Raw genomic sequence first — 20,053 nt, 5'->3', positions numbered from 1 at the left:
CTCTGCGTCACATTTAAAGGCACCAGGTACCACTTTAACATCATTTCTCAAAATGCAGGGCTCTACAGTTAAGTTCCCAGTAATAAATATGCAACATCAGGTGAGCAACATCCAGGTAGACTTTCAAAATAAAGCTTGCAGTGACCAATAATAAACGCATTGTGTTTCAGTCACACTTTGGTTAGTTTTAAGCACCAAAAAACTACTTGGTTAGGTTTTGGTAAAGATCATGGTCTGGCTTAAAATAAGTGTATTACTTCTGGTATTTATGACATAAAACTGGGTGGAGGTGCTGTGAGTGGCCAATGCAACCACCCAAAGCTCCTCTATACGTGGACTTTTGTCGCTCTTTATATAATATCATTTGACGCATTGGGAGTGAGTACGGGCTGTCTGTAGAAGTCTATTGGACTACCCTGCATGTTGAAAAATGATGCTAAAGGCGAACCCACTGCCTTAAAAAATTACTCCAAAGGTTGGTGCATGCTGAGATAATATAACACAATGCTGTGCCTCGAGATAAGAGGCAGGAGGTTTAGAAAAGAGATGGAGGGATGGACAGGCAAACGCAGACACAGGTACTGCTGCATATTTTCCCTTTGAGGCTTTGATGTTGATGAAGTGAGCTGCTTTTTTCACGGTTGCACGTATCGGTCCACCTTTAAGATGTCGTGCTTCTTTTATTGAATGGCTAGTTTTTTTCTCAAGTTATTCCACATGTGTCACCTCATGTACGTCAGATTTATTTCCCCTGAAGGACTGTCGAGGAGTGTTGAGAGGAGCAAATAATTTGTTTTTAAAGGACCACTCCATAGATTTTACTGATGGCCTTCGGTTTGTTGGTCACAGGGAGTTCCATTCAGCCTGTGAAAACAGTTGAATGATATCGCCTGTATTTCTGGAGAAAGATTTTCCAAAGTCAAAAAAAAAACTAATGGTGTCATCAGGTTGCTCTTTTCTTGGCCTTGAGAGTTACATTTTTTAAGAGAAACCTCGAGTTACAAATTGGAGTTATGGGCTTTGACAGACGTGGGGATTTAGGAGGCAGGGTGCTTCTAATGAAAAGTAGTATCCAGTTCTCGTACATGAAATGTAAGATCAAGTGTTTTTGGCGCTTGACCCACATTAGGGACTAAAATTCGTGATATCTCGGTCTCTGCTGCATAAATTTGGACCGTCCTATTTTAATATGTCTCCACAAAAGTCCCTTAACTTCATGGAAATGTAACATTAAATCACTGGAGGGTTCCTCTAACACCCTGTAGGCTGAGCAAAACATTAGCAAAAAGGATCATATTTTCAGTAAATAACGTGGATTAGTCTTTCAATGTGAAGGACAAAGGAGAGCTGTGACATGGGTTTGGTGGCTGGTCTAAACATTGAAGTTCAGTTAAAAGTTAAAATCCCATTAATGTCATAGATTCACTGTATGTAAATCTGGGTACACTGGAGCCCCATTGGCAGCTGATTTCTGATATTCTCTCTGATTGGATTCTCTGTCATCTCTGATCTTTCATCCTCTGTTTCACCCTACCTTTGTGAAGCATGTTTTAAATATAATAGATATAATATAACCTCTGCATGGTTGCTGTGGGCCAAGTCGTAGGCAATTAATTATCACTTCAATTAATGTTGGCTCCATTTTATTTACAGTGCCTGCAGAAAGAAGCCCTTGCATATTCATCTAAGGAATTTGGCACTGCTCATTATCATGGATTATGTATTGATAGAGAGGGGAATTAGATCAGCTTTGCCCTGCAAACAGATGACGGGATTGGAAGGTGTCCTGCCTTTTTAAATGATAGCAAGGGCTGCAGTAACCTTTGAAAAAAGGATCCTTTATATAGGTTGATATGCAGTGAGCGAAGCCATAGAGGATTAAAATAAAAGTGCAAAAAAATCATGGTGCAAAGCCATCAGTGCTTAAATTTCACTGTGAATATTTGGGGCATTATACAGAGGAATTTATTATCTTCTGAAAACAGCACGGTAATGCATTACACTCTCCTCATCTAGAAATATAAAAATGTTGGTGCCACTGATGGCCCCTCTCCTCCCTGCTCTGGCTCGGTCAGGGAGATGTAATCACTGCATCTCCAGGGCCTGTGGGGAGGAGGGAAGGGAAGGTGGCCTTGGATTGCAATACCTAGAGACTAGAAGGAGGGACCGCTTTATCCACTCAGCCGCGGGCCTCACGGGACTGGACAGCTGACGACAGTTATTCAGGGAGCCGAGACAACAGCCTGCCTTCAGGAATGGCTAAAGAAAACCTAGCAAAATGGCAATTCTCCAATTGTGTGCAGTTCAAGCAAACGCTTTCCGTGCAATAAAGAGTCAAACCTCTAGGATAATCGCATTCCTAGTTTGTGCATCATACTTCAAGGACGTTGAAATGTCAGAGCTGTCTGGGGACATACAGATCAGCTGTTTGCTGTGCATTTGAGATAAAGTGGGACAGCTATAATTCACTTTCTGTAAATATCTTTTCTAATATAATTTTATAAAAACTGTCGCTGCTAATGGCTGTCAACATGCAGCTCTCTCCCTGCACTGATGCTACACGCTTGCAAACACTGTCTTAGAACTTAAATCCTTCATGAATCCTTCAGGAAAGGATTTCATGGACTTTTGGCTCGTCTCAGTAGTGCTGCCATGAGGAGCTTTGTGAATCTGGTGGACGTGGAGGCCAGCGAATCCTTTGATTGAATTGTCACTCCCAGAGGAAGAGACAATAAAAGGGGTCAGTAGCTGACTTCAAAAACATGGTCCCAGAAGCTGTGTTTCATAGCTGTAGCTTGGCTCGACCCAATCAACACCGATGTTGATCTCAGTGTCCTCAAGGCACAGGGGAGGAGAACTGTTCAAAGACAGCTCTCTCTGGGGTTCTTCCATTTATTCCCCTTCCACGACAGGGGAGGGCATGTCTCCGTATGCTATCCTCTAAAGTCCTCAGATTCTCTATACTGCACTCATCAGCACCCTACAGAGAGCTTGAAAACAAGCAGCGTGAAGATCCAACATGGGATGCAGCATCTTTATCTCATGGTTATGCTACTGAATTTATTTTAGTCACTGATTTCTTGTGCAGCCCGTGCTACATATTTAACAACAGTAATGTCGTTCTGAAGAATCAGCCCCGATTCCAAAAAGCTGACACAATGTGTGAAATGTACATAAAAACAGAATGCAGTCATTTGCAAACAAGCTGTGTTCACTGACAACAGTTTCATGCTGTGTTCCCGAGCCCTTGTAATACTGTATATACGATCATGTGTTCACAAAGTGGTGAACCTCGCTCCATCCTCGCTTGTGAACGTCGGAGCCTATCGAGCATGCTCCTTTCATACCCAATCATGACACTATCACCACTATCAACTTTCCCAGTCTTTAGTTGCTTCTGTCCCAACGTGTTTGAAATGTGTTGCTGCATCAAATTCAGAATCAGCAGATATTTACAAAAACATTGATGAGGCAAAACATTAAATGTATTGTCTTTGTACTGTTTACAGTTGAGTATATGTCAAAAAAGATTAGCAAATTTTCACATTCTGTTATTTCACACAGCATCCCGACCTTTTGGGATGGTATATTTGGAGTATTGTCATGGGTGTAGTTTGTAGAAAAGGTGAACCCATTTACCTGTATGAAGTCATTTTGTCAGCTGATCAGAAATACAGAAAACGCACATTTTGGATTTTTTTGTTTTGCAGAACTGTCCCATATCGACGTTCTGGCTAACAGCTTTTCAACAGCTTTGTTTGTCTGTATGCTGTTTTGGCTGTGCCTTTAAGTACCATTTGTACAGTAAGCGACAGACAATCACAGTTACATCCCTCTAACCATATTCAACCAGTGCACTTGTTTTAATTCTGATTGTGAAGTACATTTCTTACATGTGAAACTCAAATTGCCATTTAAACATTTGCAAGTCGCTGACAAAGCCCCTCTGAAAACACTGCTTAGAAGTGCAGAGAATATTTGATCTGTCTGTCTGGGATGAAGCTGCAGTAACTATAGTCAGTGTATTTTGGGCTGCCTATCAACATCCTGCAGGGTATTTTATCTGGCAAGTCCCATATTGAAATAAATGTATCACAAATGTGTGTGCTTCCCATGAGAATTGGCGCCAGCAGGATGGAGGTTTAGGGGGTAATGTAGCGTAGCACCTTGTTATTGAGCTGAAGGACAGGGCCTTTTGCATTATGTAACATTTATTTTTCTTCTTCTCCGTCTCTCCCTCGCCACCAACATGTAACTCTTCAGTTGACTCATCAAAAAACCCCTAAAACATGCCAGTGTTACAAATGCGGCAGGTTTAAATTCAAGTATCCTGCATATCGTGAGAATTATTCATTGTCTATGAGACCATTAAATCTGCATCAGTCTGCGTTCATGTTGTTGTCTTCTGTTAAGATGAACTACCCAATTTATCAGAAATGCACAGGTTATGTTGCCATCACACTATCTCCACAACATAGAGTGACTGAGTGTTAGTGCAGGGAGAGTTAAATGGATATCATGTTTGCTTTCTCAGCCCTGTGTCTGACGCCTGAATCTGATTTAAGATCAAATGCATCACATTGTCCTTGCTATCAACATATTTAACCTGCCACCCATGTATCTTGTGTGGAGGCATCGTAATGAGCTGACTTTTGGAGCTGGAGGCATAAGGCTTTGAAACAAGACTTTTAATTTAGTGTTTCTTTGCCTCTCCCTCCTTTGCATTTGGAACGCAACTTATGTACACTTCCTCAGGCATGTACCATCTGCTTTACCCATAGTTTCAGTGGGCGGGGAACAGACACAACAAATGTTTTGTGTGCATGCGTGCATGGAAACATTCATTCCTGTGAAGGCAGTGTATACACTGAAGTCTCTGTGATGAAGACCGTCACTTTTGTCAAAATGTGAAGAAAAGTAACCTTTGCCCTTAACAAATCATTAGCTCATATTCAGTCCTTTGCTTGCTGCATTGCCCCTGTTTCTGTATGTTTTCAACACGTCCTCATACTGAAACAACAGAAAAGATTCCCAAAACATCACATATAACCATTGAAGAGGATGTGGTTAACCTTGTGGAATGGTCACTGTTTGGCAACACATCAAAAGTACTTGGTTAGGTTTAGTAAAAAAGATCATGGTTTAGGTTAAAATAAATATTTTTGTTACGTAAGCTCTGTTACGTACTTAAGTTAACTTATTTTGCACACATGATCTAAGTTATGTACTTACATTATGTAAGTTAAAATAAGTTGACTTTTGGTTTCATACAGTATGGGACACCAATAACAGTCTCCTGGGTCAAAGACCTCTGCGCGTGGACTTTGTCCTTCTTTGTACTACGTCAGCTGATTTCCTGCTTTGCGCCCGTCATAAACACTGCAACCACCTCACAACAAACATAAATATAAATACATAAATAAACAGATGTTTTAGCATTTGTCTTAGGCAAAACCATAGCTTTCCTCGCCTGGTGGCAGTCTTGCACCTGCTCCATGTCTCATCTGCATCAGAAGTGACGGACTGATAAGACTACATTACAGCTTTGTGTTTGCTCTCATAGCCCCAGTCTCAACAGTTACACCACGCTGACACATTTTCTTTCGTATTCCCTCATAGTACAAGTATTTTAAAGGACAGCATAACAGATTGTCACCTGAAGATCCAAAGAAAAGTCTTATTTTGCAACTCGACATGCTTGATGTCACGTAACCAGTGTGACATTTAAGTACTAAAGTCTACATTATCCCCCTGCTGCGGCAGCGAACAAAGCATCACAGCAATATGAGCTTTAAGTCTGAGCAAACACAGTGACACATACTTAACCATGATACCCAGTGAGAATAATAGCCTGTAACTTTGGCATGATAAGTGCTGTTCAACTCACAGTTATGCAGCATCCAGGACTTTGACTCTTAATGAGCCTGACTCAGTGACATTGGCCTTTATTTATTTAATAATCATAAATAATGGGTCGTGTAATAGATAGTGAAGGAATGAGCCAATGCCTTCTCTTACAGCCACCCTATAAACATGTTCATAGCTCAGTGATTATTTCAAGGGAGCTGGGTTAGTGCCAGAGGATATTTAGAGAAAAATACATGTCCTCCCACTCGCTGTGTGTATTAAACCATAAACATGGTCCTCGTTAAAGATGCCTTCAAGCCAAAAAAGATGGATTTACTTTCTTATGATCAATTGATTTACACTATAGGCATGCATAGCAGTTTAGGCGCTGAAACTAATTAAATAGTGTGAGATATAAATAAAGGCAAAGGTCAAGGATTTTCACCAGAACTATTGTAATTTAATGGAGGAAACCAAGGCCAAGTGAAGTGAGGACTCTTCCATTTTATTTGACATGGTTAATTTGCAGGATAACCCACTTACAAAATTCAAACCATGCTTGCTCCTGCCTTGATCAAAGATGTGGCCAAGTCTTGACAACAAAAGCAACAAAGCGAGCTTGGAGATTTCTACCTTCATGGAAATTACAAGAGAAATGCTATTTGAAGATGAAGATGGCCTGATCTCCAAAAGTCATATACGTAGATGAAACATCCTCTTCAGCATTTTCAGCAAGATCAGTGCATTATTTATTTATATACAATTTTGAATTAAATAAATAAAACCATGCAAACGTTTGGGCACCCCAAGAGATTTGAGCTCTCAGATAACTTTCACCAAAGTCCTGACCTTAATTAGCTTGATAGTGCTGTGGCTTGTTCACGGTGATCATTAGGAAAGGCCAAGTGATGCAGATTTCATGGCTTTATAAGTACTGTGACTCCTCAAATCTTGTCCCAACAATCAGCAGCCGTGGGCTCCTCCTACTGTAGCAGCTGCCTAGCGCTCTGAAAATTAAAATAATTGATGCCCACAAAGCATTTTCATGTAGGTGTAATTAAGAAATGGCAGTTAACAGGAACAGCGGTGATCAAGTTGAGGTCTGGAACACCAAGGAAACTTTCAGAGAGAACTGCTCAGAGGATTGTTAGAAAGGCAAATCAAAGCCCCTGTTTGACTGCAAAAGACCTTCAGGAAGAATGAGCGGACTCTGGAGTGGTGGTGCACTGTTCCACTGTGCATTGACACCTGCACAGTTATGACCTTTGGGGAGGAGTCATCAGAAGGATACTTTCCTGTGTTCTCATCAGCACCAGAGGTTTGCAAAGGAACAAGCCTGATGCATTTTGGAAACAAATCTGATGGACCGATGAATTTAAAAATGAACTTTTTGGCCGCAATTAGAAAAGGTACGTCCGCAGGAGAAGGGTGCAGAATTTCATGAAAAGAACACCTCTCCAATTGTCAAGCATGGGGGTGGATCGATCATGCTCTGGGCTTGTGTTGCAGCCGGTGGCACGGGGAGCATTTCACTGGTACTGTAGAGAGGAGGATGGATTCAATTAAATACCAGCAAGTTCTGGAAGCAAACATCACACCGTCTGCAGAAAAGGTGACGATGGCTTCTACAACATGATGATTCTAAACACACCTCAAAATCCACGATTGACTACCTCAGGAGGCACAAGCTGATGGTTTTGCCGTCGCCCTCACAGTTCCCTGACCTGAACATCATCAGAAATCGGTGGATAGATAAAGCAGTGCATGCAAGAACTCATAAAGTTTGACAAATGTTACCCAAACTTTTGCATGCCGCTGCATATCTAGTACGTAAAAGGCTATCTTTGGTTGAAATGGTCTGGGCTAAAAAAAACTATCCTACTGCATATAAAAGTAATTATTTACGGGGCAAAGTAACTTCATCAGCACCACTCATCAGTATTACTTTTAAATGTCTAAAATTTCAAAATCATATTATCATATTATTGTATCCATTATCACAAACAAATATCACAAACAAATGAAGCCTGTTTGCTGAAACCGAGCAGCTAGCTGTCACTCAAAGCAGCCATGTCAATAATAATGCATAACTTTAAGTCTTAATGTAATTTAAATGAGCGAGTTGTATAGAAATTCACCCCCTGTGCAGTTGTCATGAATGAGCACATTAGAGCAATATCATTTTTTTGTACCAGGCTGTAAACAACATGTACATCACAATCTCATTGCATCAGTGACATTAATTTAGATGACATTATCACAGTTGTGTATTCATTTCTTTGATAAGCATTAAATACTAAACTGTATATTATATCCTAATGAGATCATTCTTCTCTGTGAATATTGGTTTTAGCCTCTCTAACTACAATATACTGAATGTATTATTCATTTGAAGCTGGCCCCAGAACAATTAGATTGGAACATTTGCATAATGGTTGGTCACAAAAATATCTCTATTGACTAATTATGTCGCTGTTTTCCAAATAATGATAAATTGGCCTTTTTGCTGTTTTTTTTTTTTTTTGGATGGTGTTTCTGAAGTGCGGCTTTACTACATGGTCCCGAGGCTGCTCATTCGTCTCTGTGGACTGATGTATTGATTCTTTATTATACAGTAAAGCCTGGATTTCACAGATACCAACATGCAGCTTCATTCCTCAGCACAGTGGCAACATTTTTCCTCTTTTTCAGATAGATCTGATTGAATACTCAGCATCATTTACAGCAAATAATAAGCTACAGCACACAGGAAATGAGGTGTCGGAGGAGCTCCGTGCATATTACTTTTGTGACTTTGCTCTCAGTGAATCCACACAGTGCATATAACATTTAGCAAATAATATTGATTTGCCTTGCTTATGCGGCTGAGTTATCTGCACATATATGTGTGAGTGCTGCCTTTTAGATGGAATGCACACACAGCTATGAGCATACTATGCAATAATATACTGATATATTTAGGAGGAGAGCTTTAGTAGAACTTTATCCTATTGAAGCGGATCCACACAAAATAATACATGACACATCTTTGCCTTTGAAGTAATCAGGACCAGTGAGCGGGATTTGGTTTCGTGTCCGTACTTGTTTCCTGTTTGCTGCCTGTTATTGAAAACATATAGTTTAGAGTTTGATCATCAAAAAAGAATCAAACATTCAAGTAATCAAGTAATCATGATGTGAGATGTAGACCAGAATCTGCATGTAAGGCATGCAGTTTGCAGTGGGAGTGTTATGTGGAATGAATTTCTTATTATAACAGTGTAGTGGAGTGTGCTGTTTCTTCATTAATAACCTAATTGTAAAGATTCAAATGTGAAATTCACTAATCACACTTACTGATCCCATTAATGCTATGCGCTGCGTTCCAAGAAGTTAGATGAGAGGGTGAATCTCGTCTGTGTGTTGTGTGCGTGGAGAGACTGGTTTGACATGTGTTCGCTTGGGAGCTTGAGATGGGGAAGACGGCTATATTGCATGGCGAGATAACTTTTGATGATCAGTAAATGTCATCAAAATGGCTGCTTGAATTATATTTGAACTTTTTGATGTGAAATTGTGTATTGTAAAGTAACTACTGCTTTCAATCACTAGTCAAATAATACAGTCGACTTTCCAAAAGCCTGAATAAGTAAAATTGGCCAGTTACATATATGTTTCAAATAACTTGCCCAACACTGTTAGCAAGTTGGATTTGAAATGAAAGTAATTTTTACCCTTTAAGGCTGATTGCTGGTGTTCTCATTGGCTGTATGTTAACAGTGCTCAACAGTGCGTCAGACAAGTAGCCAATGCAGCACAATACAGAAACACAATGAGCCTTAATGTACAAACAAGGCAACCAAAGATATTTTTAGAGCTAAACGTGCCACTCTCATTGATTGGCCAAGTGTGTCTGGCCTCAGTCCACGTCCGCATGTGTTTCGTGTGCTGAAGTCCAGACTGAAGGTGTAAAGCTGCCGAAACGAGCAGGAACTGACGATGGCTGCAGGACAGGCCTGGCAGAACTTCACTAAATGCGGGCCGTGCATATCCACAAAACATGCAAAGGGATGCGCGTTCTCCCACCAGGTAGCCAGTTCATACTGTGCCATTGGCTGTTTCTCACTAGCTCCGTGTGATTAGTTAGGAGTCAAATGATTTCTCATTGTCCTGCATCTACATCCTCCTCTAAGCGTATTGAAAATCACAACATTCAGCCCCATGGCCACACAGTAAGTTTGTGTCTTTCAATTTCTGTGAAGAATCTCAGTCCTTGGAGCTTCTGACTTGTGGAAAATATATGTCTGGGGTCAGACAAATGCAGCGAAATAAGCCCTTTTGGCTGAGTAAATCATTTCAAATGCCAAGGATGTAAAGGTCACACAGGAAAGTAATTTTTTTTAAAGAGCCCTTTGTGTTAAGACCACTGCATCTTCCAAAAGCAGAACATGCTGGTATGAGCTGTAGTTCACAATTGGTCAAATGCAGCCGTGTTGTTGCTAAACTCCACTTTTGTTTACCTCATTGCACTTCATTATGTGTGCATTCCAGCAATTCACTTTATTACCATGGAACTGGAACATCTGTAAGTCAGCCATATATTTCAAGCGAAGCACATTGTTCAGGGGAAGCTGGGGCTCAGAAGGTAGAGTGGCTCATCCACTGATTACAGGTGGTGCTATCCCCACCTCCCCCCTGTCCACACGCTGAAGTGTCAACATGCAGAACCCCAAATTGCTCCCGACAATCAGGGCAGCATCCTGCGTTGTAGCTTGCTGCCATCGGTGTGTGGGGGTGTGCTTGAATTGACACAAACCTTGTAAAGTGCTTTGGATAAAAGCGTGATATAAATGCAGCCATTTATTTATTTACCATTTCACGACAAGCAGCAAGATAAGCAGCGTGCCGCCACACATCCAGAATTTGTCCAAGGATTGTTTGGGTACAAACGGCCCATGAGCTGGATTCAAGCTGAGATATGGAGAAAATATCCCGCCAGCAGTACTCTTATATGACAGTTATAAATATATCATCCCTTTCCATCAGTTATTCAAGTTAAGCCACAGCATCAGAGAGCCCAGACATTTTATAATCCAAACATCCTCAAGCTGTACGCATGACAACAATAATGACTTCACCAGACAACATGCAAAGGTGAAGAGGTCATTGTTTTCCATGATCTCTTGATGCTGCAGCTAGCATACACACAAATACACAAGGAGGCACACAAGCAGAATGACTGCAACATTCATGCCTTTTAAACGTTATATTTATTCTTCCACACCAGTGACACAGTTTATGAGCCCAGAGATTAATGTTAACAACATTGCAGCACGTCTGGGAATATCTTCTCTGTCATGGTTTGCTTTCATGAGCTGCTCGTCCTTGAATTTCGTGAAAGTTAGCTGATTACCCATTAACAAAAGCAAGAAGTGCATGAACATTTCAAAATGCTGATTAGCTTTCATTTCACGCACATGCAACTCCTTCCTAACCACACAAGCTGTACAGTAATAATCAGTGCTTGTGTTCATCGTGCAACTGACAGACAAAAATCTGAAATTGGGAATTTCTCTCTACGCTGTTGTGAGAGGTGAAAAAATACATATTCCCTGCTTCCCGCCCTGGTGAATTTGCGATAGAGTGTAAGACATTATGTTAAAAGGTTAGTCATCACTTGCCTACAGGCAAAGTAGCTGCACCGAAGCACAGTGCAACCAGTGAAAACTATTCCTGTCTGTGCTGTTTTTGATATTTTGGCTTAGGTTCAGATTCACATAAATGATTTGCACTGCCATCATGCTCATGATTAGATCGGTGATTTATGTAATAATAATGAGGCTAGGGTTGAAAAATTGAGCGCATGCAGTAACTAATGTCATTGTAATTGTGGGATTCACCAGAAAAGAGCCTGTTACCATTAGAAAGCCATTATGGGAAGTCCACATTGCATCGGGACGCTATTTTGATGATCAACTTTAGCTATAAATGAAGAAAATTACATCATTATTTCTCAGCGATCTGATGAATCCCCATAAGTAGAAGTTCAAGGAGTTTCCCCTGCTGATAGGTCCTGGGTTAGTTTCTTTTATGAATTCATTATTCCGCACAAACTGGCAGTGGTTCAGATTAACATGATTATCATAATGAACATAGCTGCGGAAATTCTCCCCTAGAAGCCTCTCATTTTACATTAAATAGAGGTATTAGTTTGGCCCAGCTGATTCCTCCTCATTCACTCCTGAAAGTAGGCAAATACCAGCATGATTTTTAATTAACATGTCCTAAAATCTAAAAATCTTGCTAGCAGCCCCGACAGTGTTCATTAAAGCCACAATGCAGAGGTGTTGATAGGTGTGAATGTGAAATATGAGTCTGCGTTCACCCTTGAAGCTGACCCTGCCGCACCACTCGTGTCATTTCTTAGAAGACTTTGCTGCAGATTATGTTTTAGGTCTGAAGCTCATCTGCAGTGCAAATATGCAGACACAAATATGGGTTTGCTCGCAGCACTGCCGGTGATACATGTGCAGTATTTACACTAGATGGGGATGTTTTATCTAATTTATAGTTGTGTTACGGTAAAATAAGACATTAATAAATATTGATGCTGAACTTAAATTTTTCACGCTTTTCCTGAATAAGCATATCACAGTGTCATGTTTTTTGAGCTCACCAAGGGAATGTCTGCCTTCCACTCAAGGTGTTATGATTAAAGCGGTATTTAAGTGTGCTCGCCCATTTCAGTTCTGGACATTATACATTTATCAAACCATTACTGAGACTGTGCAGTTTTCATCTAAAATAATTGGAGGTTTATACGTCAGGGATTGCCTTATACAGCAGGGACCTGCTACAGTTTATCTGTTTCCAGCTTTTTTTCTATCTATGTATTTATCTGTCTGTCATGAGCCATTTGTATGTCCAACTTTGCTGTATTAACGAGCACAGTTCTAGCTTGCACCAGCGTGTGTGAGAGTAAAAGTTTCTAAAACATGACCTGATTTCAAGCACAGTCTTTGCAGCTCAGGATATTTGGGGAAGTATGAAACCAATGTGTCCTCAAGTTCTTTTAAACCCTGCGTTTATTTGCTTCTGTTCATGTGTTTCCATTACCTTTGTGTGCATTTGTGCTCCCTCTAAATTCTAATAATGACGCTTAGCTTGCCGCAGTATAATAAAAAGCTGTATATCTATAGTTTCACTTATTCCGGCTAATTTGACCTCCTCTCTGGACAGCGTGGGCGTGTACAAACTGTATGCCGAGTTAGCTTGTAAGACATTCATTCTTAATAGGTCATGATGTGCTGTGATCTCTTATAGTTTCCAGCATGGCTGAAGCAAATGTCAGCCTGAGCAATCCAATCAGCCAGAATGAGAGAGAGAGGGGGAAAAAAAAGTTTTTAAAGCAGAAAATACTCAAGAAACTTACGCACGTCTTTTCATAAAGGACATTTTGATATGTCACAGTAGGAAATGAATTATGATGGCTGAATTTGATTTAGTTACTTGAGTTTCAGGGTCTTGGTGTTGTGCATGTGGACTCACCTTCACACTGTCATGGCTTACCGGGATACTTGAGAATAACTGCTGCTGTAAGTGGCACCTGTGCTTTCTCTGCTATGACCAGTCCAACTATCTGCTGTGAAAAATACCCATTTTATAGTACTGAAATAGATTGCAGTACATCTAGAGACACAGTTAGTAATTAAAGCCACTATAGGTCGGATCTGAAGAGGTCTGACCAGTGCCATCCCAGTGGTAATAAGAAAAAAGACATTGTGATAGACAGGTAGAGCAGGCTGATCTGTTCCTCCCTCTCTAGCCAACCATTGAGATGACTAGAGGCAACATGCAGACTGCACTCACAGAGATTCTCTAAGACAAGTGGTAACACTGTCGCCTTACAGCTAGAAGGTCCCCGGTTCAAATCCCGCTGTGCCTTCGGTGCCTGCTGCTCGAGGAAAAAGGGCCTTTCTGTGTGGAGTTTGCATGTTCTCCCGGTGTTCACCTGTTTCCTCCTTAATAACCCCCACAAAAAACATGCAAGAAGATCACCACCAATGGTGACAAAGATATACTGGTCCCCAGGCGCCGGCGTTGGCGTCAGCGTCAGCGTCGGCTGGCAGCTGGTCTGCCACGGAGGATCGACAGACCGAGGATGGGATAAATAATTTCACGAGAAGCATGGCGTGTAGTGTGCAACTAATTCACTGTAACTGTGTGATGTGATTATTAAAGTACGTTTCTTCTTCTTTGTATTCTTCTTCTTCTCTTCTATAAATAATAAGAATTTGATAATCAGTGGTTTTAACTAACCATAAGTGCAAAATAAATATATTTAACATGTGCTGTCATTGCATTTGTTTAAACACTGCAAATCTAGAAATGCAGCTTTGAAATACCTGACCTTGCAACATGCTGTTGTATGCATTAACTTCTGAAGATGCTCATCTCTCAGCTTATCACTAATGGTCTCTCGGGAGTTGTAACCACTTGTGTATTTTTTATTTGCCTAGAGCTAAAACTGAACTCATTCCTTGTACAAGAGATTCCACCTTTGGTCAGACTGTAACACTGGTGCACTGTGGATTGCTTTTGAGGACCTTAAGCGAACTGAACATACAGTATGCAGGTTGCTGCCTTTAAGCATCATTCAGCTATCATTCAACACCTTGGAACGGGAAGCTAAGGAGAGAGAGGCTCCAGTGTGGCTGTCAGAGGATGTGTTACACGGCACAGTGTACCATCCTGTATGTACGACTCCGAGCAATCATCCAACATAGTACAGTAGTTTGGGAATTGACAGAGGAATTCTGAGCACCTCAGCCGTTGAGAGACCATCTGTGTATCCCTGCATGACAGATCAGAGCCACTGAATATTCATGCGCCATCCCTCCCCTTATCACATTAGATTAGAACCCATGTGGCGAGAAAGCAAGGGGAGAGGCTGACAACACTGTTACTTTGTCAGAGACCCTTACAGCTGTGTGTTAAATAGTACATTTGCCAAATGGACATGTGCTATGGTGCGGCACTGGGTTGAATGTTCTGTGACACTGTGCTCCGAGTGAAAGTTTCCTGCGTAGTGTATAACGGTTTCACACTAGGATCCACCACTGATTTGAGTTTGAGTCCAAATGTGTGACATTTAAGGAATGTTAACACTTCGTTTTCATAAACGAAAGAAATAAAAGAGGAAAGTGTGGAAATACAGCATGCACATTTACACTTTTCAAGACCACTGGCGATATTTTGGAGCTAGAATCCTTGGTGTGTAGCGAGTAATGAGAAGTTAGTTAAGCCATTGTAATATGTACTTTTTAATATTTACTGTGTGTATAATTAATTTAACAAATGGATTTTTGTGCATGAAGGCTGAAAGAAACACAAGTATGAAAAAGTCCGTTCCAAAAGGAGCTGGAAGGGAAATGAGAAGAGCGATGCTTTCAACACGTTTTGGAGGCTAGCAGATGAGGCTGCCAGTCTGCTCATGTATGAAATATGAACTCTCAGAGACAAGGTCACTTACCTAAATATGGCATAAAAATAGTGTGAATCACTGGAGCTTGAAGAGATAGCCAAGAAGTATTCATTAGAGCAGGAGATCTCCTGCTACCCCTTGAAAGCAATAAAAATGCTTGGGAGGAGAAACTAATATGAGTCATTATTGTGTCAATACAGACGCACACCTACTTGTCCACAGATCCCTTCTGTAAATCAGCCGGAGATGGCAGTTCTCATTGTAATGGCCACATTAACTGCAGTGTCTCTTACCTTACACAGTAGAAATGGATGTTGTGAATAAGAAATCGCCCAATCATGATGGCCCAAGTGCGCTTAGATTTGAGTTCCTCGGGGTGGGAGAACTCTGGGGGTTTGTTTCAGATCCCCTCACTTGAGCGATAAATCTTCCCATTAAGTGGCTCCAGCGGCACATTGGTAATTGATATCAATGTAGTAAAGGTGGAGATGCGACACATTTACAGTGCTGCTGCACTGGTCAGCTGTGTTTTATGTGCTCCCGTGGCTGCCACATGAATGAGGGTCACCTATGTGCCTCATGAATCCTTAAACAGCTGCTCTCTGCCGTTTGCCTGGCTGGCAGGGAGAGTCGGGCAGTTTGTTATAGGGCTTCACCAGTGTGGCTGCAAAGCAGTGTGGCGAACATCTGTTCTGCGTAACGAACAATGCTGTGAAGTATAAATATATTTGCATATGCATACGTTCTGCCTCCTATAAAGAGGTCTTGAGGTATCAGCAACTTTACTCAAAAAATAGTGGGAAGAAATTGTTTACCTGCAAAAAATTCTAATGTTAATGACAATGAGATATGCAAATTAGTTTCACACATGGTCCTCAGTCACTGTATGTGCCGCTCCATATGCTGAAAAGAACATTAAAGCTCATTTGGTTTTACAGTAAACTCATACAGTACATGAATTATGAATGTTGAAATCAATGGAAATACAGTTTTTTGACTCTTTGTTGTTCTCCTCTTTAGGTGCACAGGAGGTGGTAATCAGATGTCCCCTCAATCACATACAGTGTATCGGGACAAAAAAATGCATTCATTTCAACAAACTCTGCAATGGAGCCAGAGACTGTGACGACGGCTACGATGAAGGGGTTCACTGTCGAGGTAAGCGTTAATGCCGCTTTCACATCCTGACTCTTTGCTTTGGGTTGAGAATGCATAAATTAAGAGGTATTCTCATTATTGCGTTAATTAATCGGATGGCGCTCATCTTATTTGGATTGTTAAGACTGTGAAATTCGTTTTACACATTAAATCTGTATTACATTTGTAAAATATATAGCTGTGGAAAATGCTTTATTTTCATTCCCTGTTAATGGGCTTTGCATAAGATATTCATTACACCAAACTTCAGTCAAGTAAATTTAAACTAAAGTGCGCGTTTAGATGATTGCAGGAGTTTAAGACTCATTTTCACATTCACTTTGATAAGCCGCTTAATCTATTCTTCATATCGCTTAAATTCAACCTTTAATGCTTGGTGGTTGATAATATAAATGCTAATTCATGAAATGTTGGCTTGAGCTGTCACTTTCCAACTTTCGTGGTTGAACTGGTTGCCAAGGTTACTTCTCATCATCCTTCCTGTCAGAGCGGGCGAGAGACACAGTGGGATGGCAGCACCAGGTGTTGTGTTGTACACAAGTTTTTGTTGTTGCCCGCATTCTTAGCAAGCATACCAAGCTGCTATGGACACCTGGCTCCTGTGATAAGTCAGCGTTTGCATGGTGATTGCTGCAGTCTTGGCACAACGGTAGCCTCTCTCTGGCAGAGGCCACAACCTTTTTTGACCTGTAAGACAGTTAAAGTCATGCTGGGCTTTGTCTATGCGAGGTGCGAGGATATGGTAGCCTCTGATTCACAGCTGTGAAGAGCCCAAGCGCCGGTTTGTTGGCACAGAGCGGAAAACTCCTGCTCCAGTGTTTCACTCTTCACACTCTTGCTTGCATTGATGTCGGCTATTTGCTTGCTAGATTGCCTGGGACCAGAAAGTATAATTAGATCAATATTGATTGAAGTGGGAAGACAATATGCAACATGTCTGTTTTGGTTTAAAAATTGCCGTTTAAGTTTATAGATCACCTAAAAATGCTCCCAGCGCAAATGATGTGTTTATACAGTGCAGCCTTTCTTAGAGCATTGACGCCTATAATGCAACTGCAGCTGCTTACATTTTATGCTACTTTCCAGTATTCCTAATTGTGCCTGAGCTACAAAGTGATCTTCAGGGTTAATACCTTAAGGATTGTTCCTGTAACTAAACAGCAACGCATGATAAGAGGTCTGTAAGGCTGATTCAATTACTGTGTTCATGTCATGTAGGTTTAATGAAAACGCAAAACACAGCCTGGGAGAAACACTCGAGTCAGCACAGGTAGAACAAGCAGGTAGTTTTTGCAGGCCGGGATATCTCCCATTCACACTGCCAAAGTGTGTCGACACAGACAGACAAATGGAAGTTAATCCACTGATGCTGGAAAGACAAGGTAATGAAAATCTGAATTATCAGCCGCTACGTATATCAGCTGCCTTATTCAGCTTTATGGTGATGGGAAGGAATCCTTCACACGTAGCGCACTACTAACCATCGGGATGAAACGTGTCATACTGACTCTCTCTGTTACAGATCCCCCATAAGAAAACTGATTAGAAAGTAATACAATATACTGCTGGCATGCAATTAAAACATGATGGCAGTGAGCCTCACATTGCTGTATCTTACTGGGAGTAGTAATGAGTCGGTCTCTCAGAGAAATTCAAATTAAAATAATGGAATTCTGTTCTTTCGAACGTCTTTTTAATTTAAGGAAGAAACAACAAATAAAAACTTCATCTGACTAAATAAACTTTACGTGCCAACCTTGAGTTGAGTATCTCTAAGACAGATGAGTAAGATAAAATAATAAAAGCTCTGTCTCTTGTCTCTTTTCAAAACAACATCTTAAAGTGATAATTATCTTAGAATTATATCACTGTTAGAAATAGAATTCATATCGCTCATAATTAGTCAAATCTTAAGCTTAAAGTAGTTTCACAGCCCGTCTCTCTCTTTCTAAATTAACATGCAATGAGTTAAATGAACAAGAGCCACACTTGAATTATCAATAAATCCCGAAGCACGTACGCTCTCTTTATGCATCAGTTTAATTTGGATGTGCCGCTTTGCATTTTAAATGTTTCGTTCAAGGCGTCAGGGTTAGAAAGTCAGTCATCTTAAAGCCCAAGTCTACCAAACAGGGGATCTGCTGCATATTTCATTCTGTGTCACTTACTTTCTCTCACAGGAAGGACAACTTTCTGTTTCACTACATTTTATTGTAAATTAAGAAAATCCGTTTTTTATTCTTAATATTTTATTCCATTAAGTGCTGTGAACATGAATGCAATTCTGCTTGTGCTTGACCAAAAACTGGGGTTAATAACTATGCTCTCCATTGTTCCAAGTCTGCAATAACTCCAACAACATTTTTCACCTTCCACTATTGTCTCCTGTTACGTAACCTTTCTGTGGCCTTGCACAGCCCTGAAGAGATTTTACATTCTTCTTGCCAAATATGTGCCATTTCACACATCCCTCCTCAGTGTTTGGGGAACATGGCACCTCTGTGTTCTAAATTCCTTTAAAAGGCGCTTTCTGATGCGTACGAATGTGTGATCTGAATGCTAACAATCCACCTCTGAATGCGACACTGCAGTCAGCTGCTTTGACTTCCTTGCCTAAAGCAGTAGAGAGATTGATTCTTTCGCAGGGAATAAATTAGTCTGGTAGAAAATGGGAGTTTATTTTCTTGCTACCCATTTTGTGATTTCATATGAGAGATAACGCTGAGCTTCAGTGGCAGCGACCTTCTGCTTAAGTTCACTCAGGGACACTGTACAGTGTGTTTAGTCCCGCATGGACAGACCAAACTCATTGGGAAGCAGGAGAAATTGAGGTCACCAAAGAGAAGTTTTAGGCAACCAGCTGGGTCTCTTACAAACTTTTTTTCCCCTCCCTTTCCTGCCCACCTCTTATGAATATACATGGCAAACATCCCGAGAGGCCTTGATATGAAGGTGCCCATATGGAAAACCACCAAACTCTGTTCGTTCACCTTCAGGAAACTTGCTCATTCTTAATCTCATGCTCATGGCTGTGCCGTGGGATCTCTGAAGTCTCTCCTGCTTGCATTGAGGAAGGCTTAAATAAACAATTCAACAACTTCAGGCTTCTTATGTTATCTTGAGGGAAGTCCCAGAAAGTGAGCATAAACAAATTTCCTCCTAATGAACATGGTGAATAAAAAGAACAGCCTGGAGCTTAGAAGCTGAATTTGAAGACTTTGTCAGTGGCTTGGCATTAGGTCTCCTCGATTTAAAAATTAAAGCTGAATTTTGATGCCAGGCTTAATCCATGTCTGTTCAACTTGTTTCCTACATGTTTTCTCCAAAAATGTGTAACATATTAAATTAGTGACACAACAACGCAGCAGCTTTTGTTGTGGGGACAAACCATGACAGAATAATTGAATAGAAACATTTGTCAGCACTAAGCTCTCGGGTTTGCGCTCTGCTTCTTTGAAACAGAGGAAGAATCTGTATCATGACGGCACATTCACAGCAGCGTCATCAGAGATCGCAGACTGATGCCAACTCAACGCTGTGACACTGCTCTCTTAAAGTGAATGTCAGCGATGCAGCTTTGACTAT

The 20,053-nt window shown here is 40.9% G+C and overlaps 1 protein-coding gene across 5 annotated transcripts in view; it reads left to right on the top strand.

The window, feature by feature from the left end:
* lrp1bb (low density lipoprotein receptor-related protein 1Bb) overlaps positions 1–20,053 on the top strand; it is a 238,565-nt gene that overhangs the window by 67,426 nt on the left and 151,086 nt on the right. For all 5 annotated transcript variants that reach the window (XM_070975440.1, XM_070975443.1, XM_070975442.1 and 2 more), the window contains exon 2: positions 16,331–16,468. In XM_070975440.1, the coding sequence (XP_070831541.1) occupies positions 16,331–16,468 (138 nt within the window). The remainder of the gene's footprint in view (positions 1–16,330; positions 16,469–20,053) is intronic.

Source organism: Chaetodon trifascialis, chromosome 12, assembly GCF_039877785.1.
Source record: "Chaetodon trifascialis isolate fChaTrf1 chromosome 12, fChaTrf1.hap1, whole genome shotgun sequence".
In the NCBI taxonomy this organism is placed as follows: domain Eukaryota; kingdom Metazoa; phylum Chordata; class Actinopteri; order Chaetodontiformes; family Chaetodontidae; genus Chaetodon; species Chaetodon trifascialis.
Note: the sequence above shows the minus strand (reverse complement) of the source record. Positions and strands in the feature narration are given on the sequence as shown.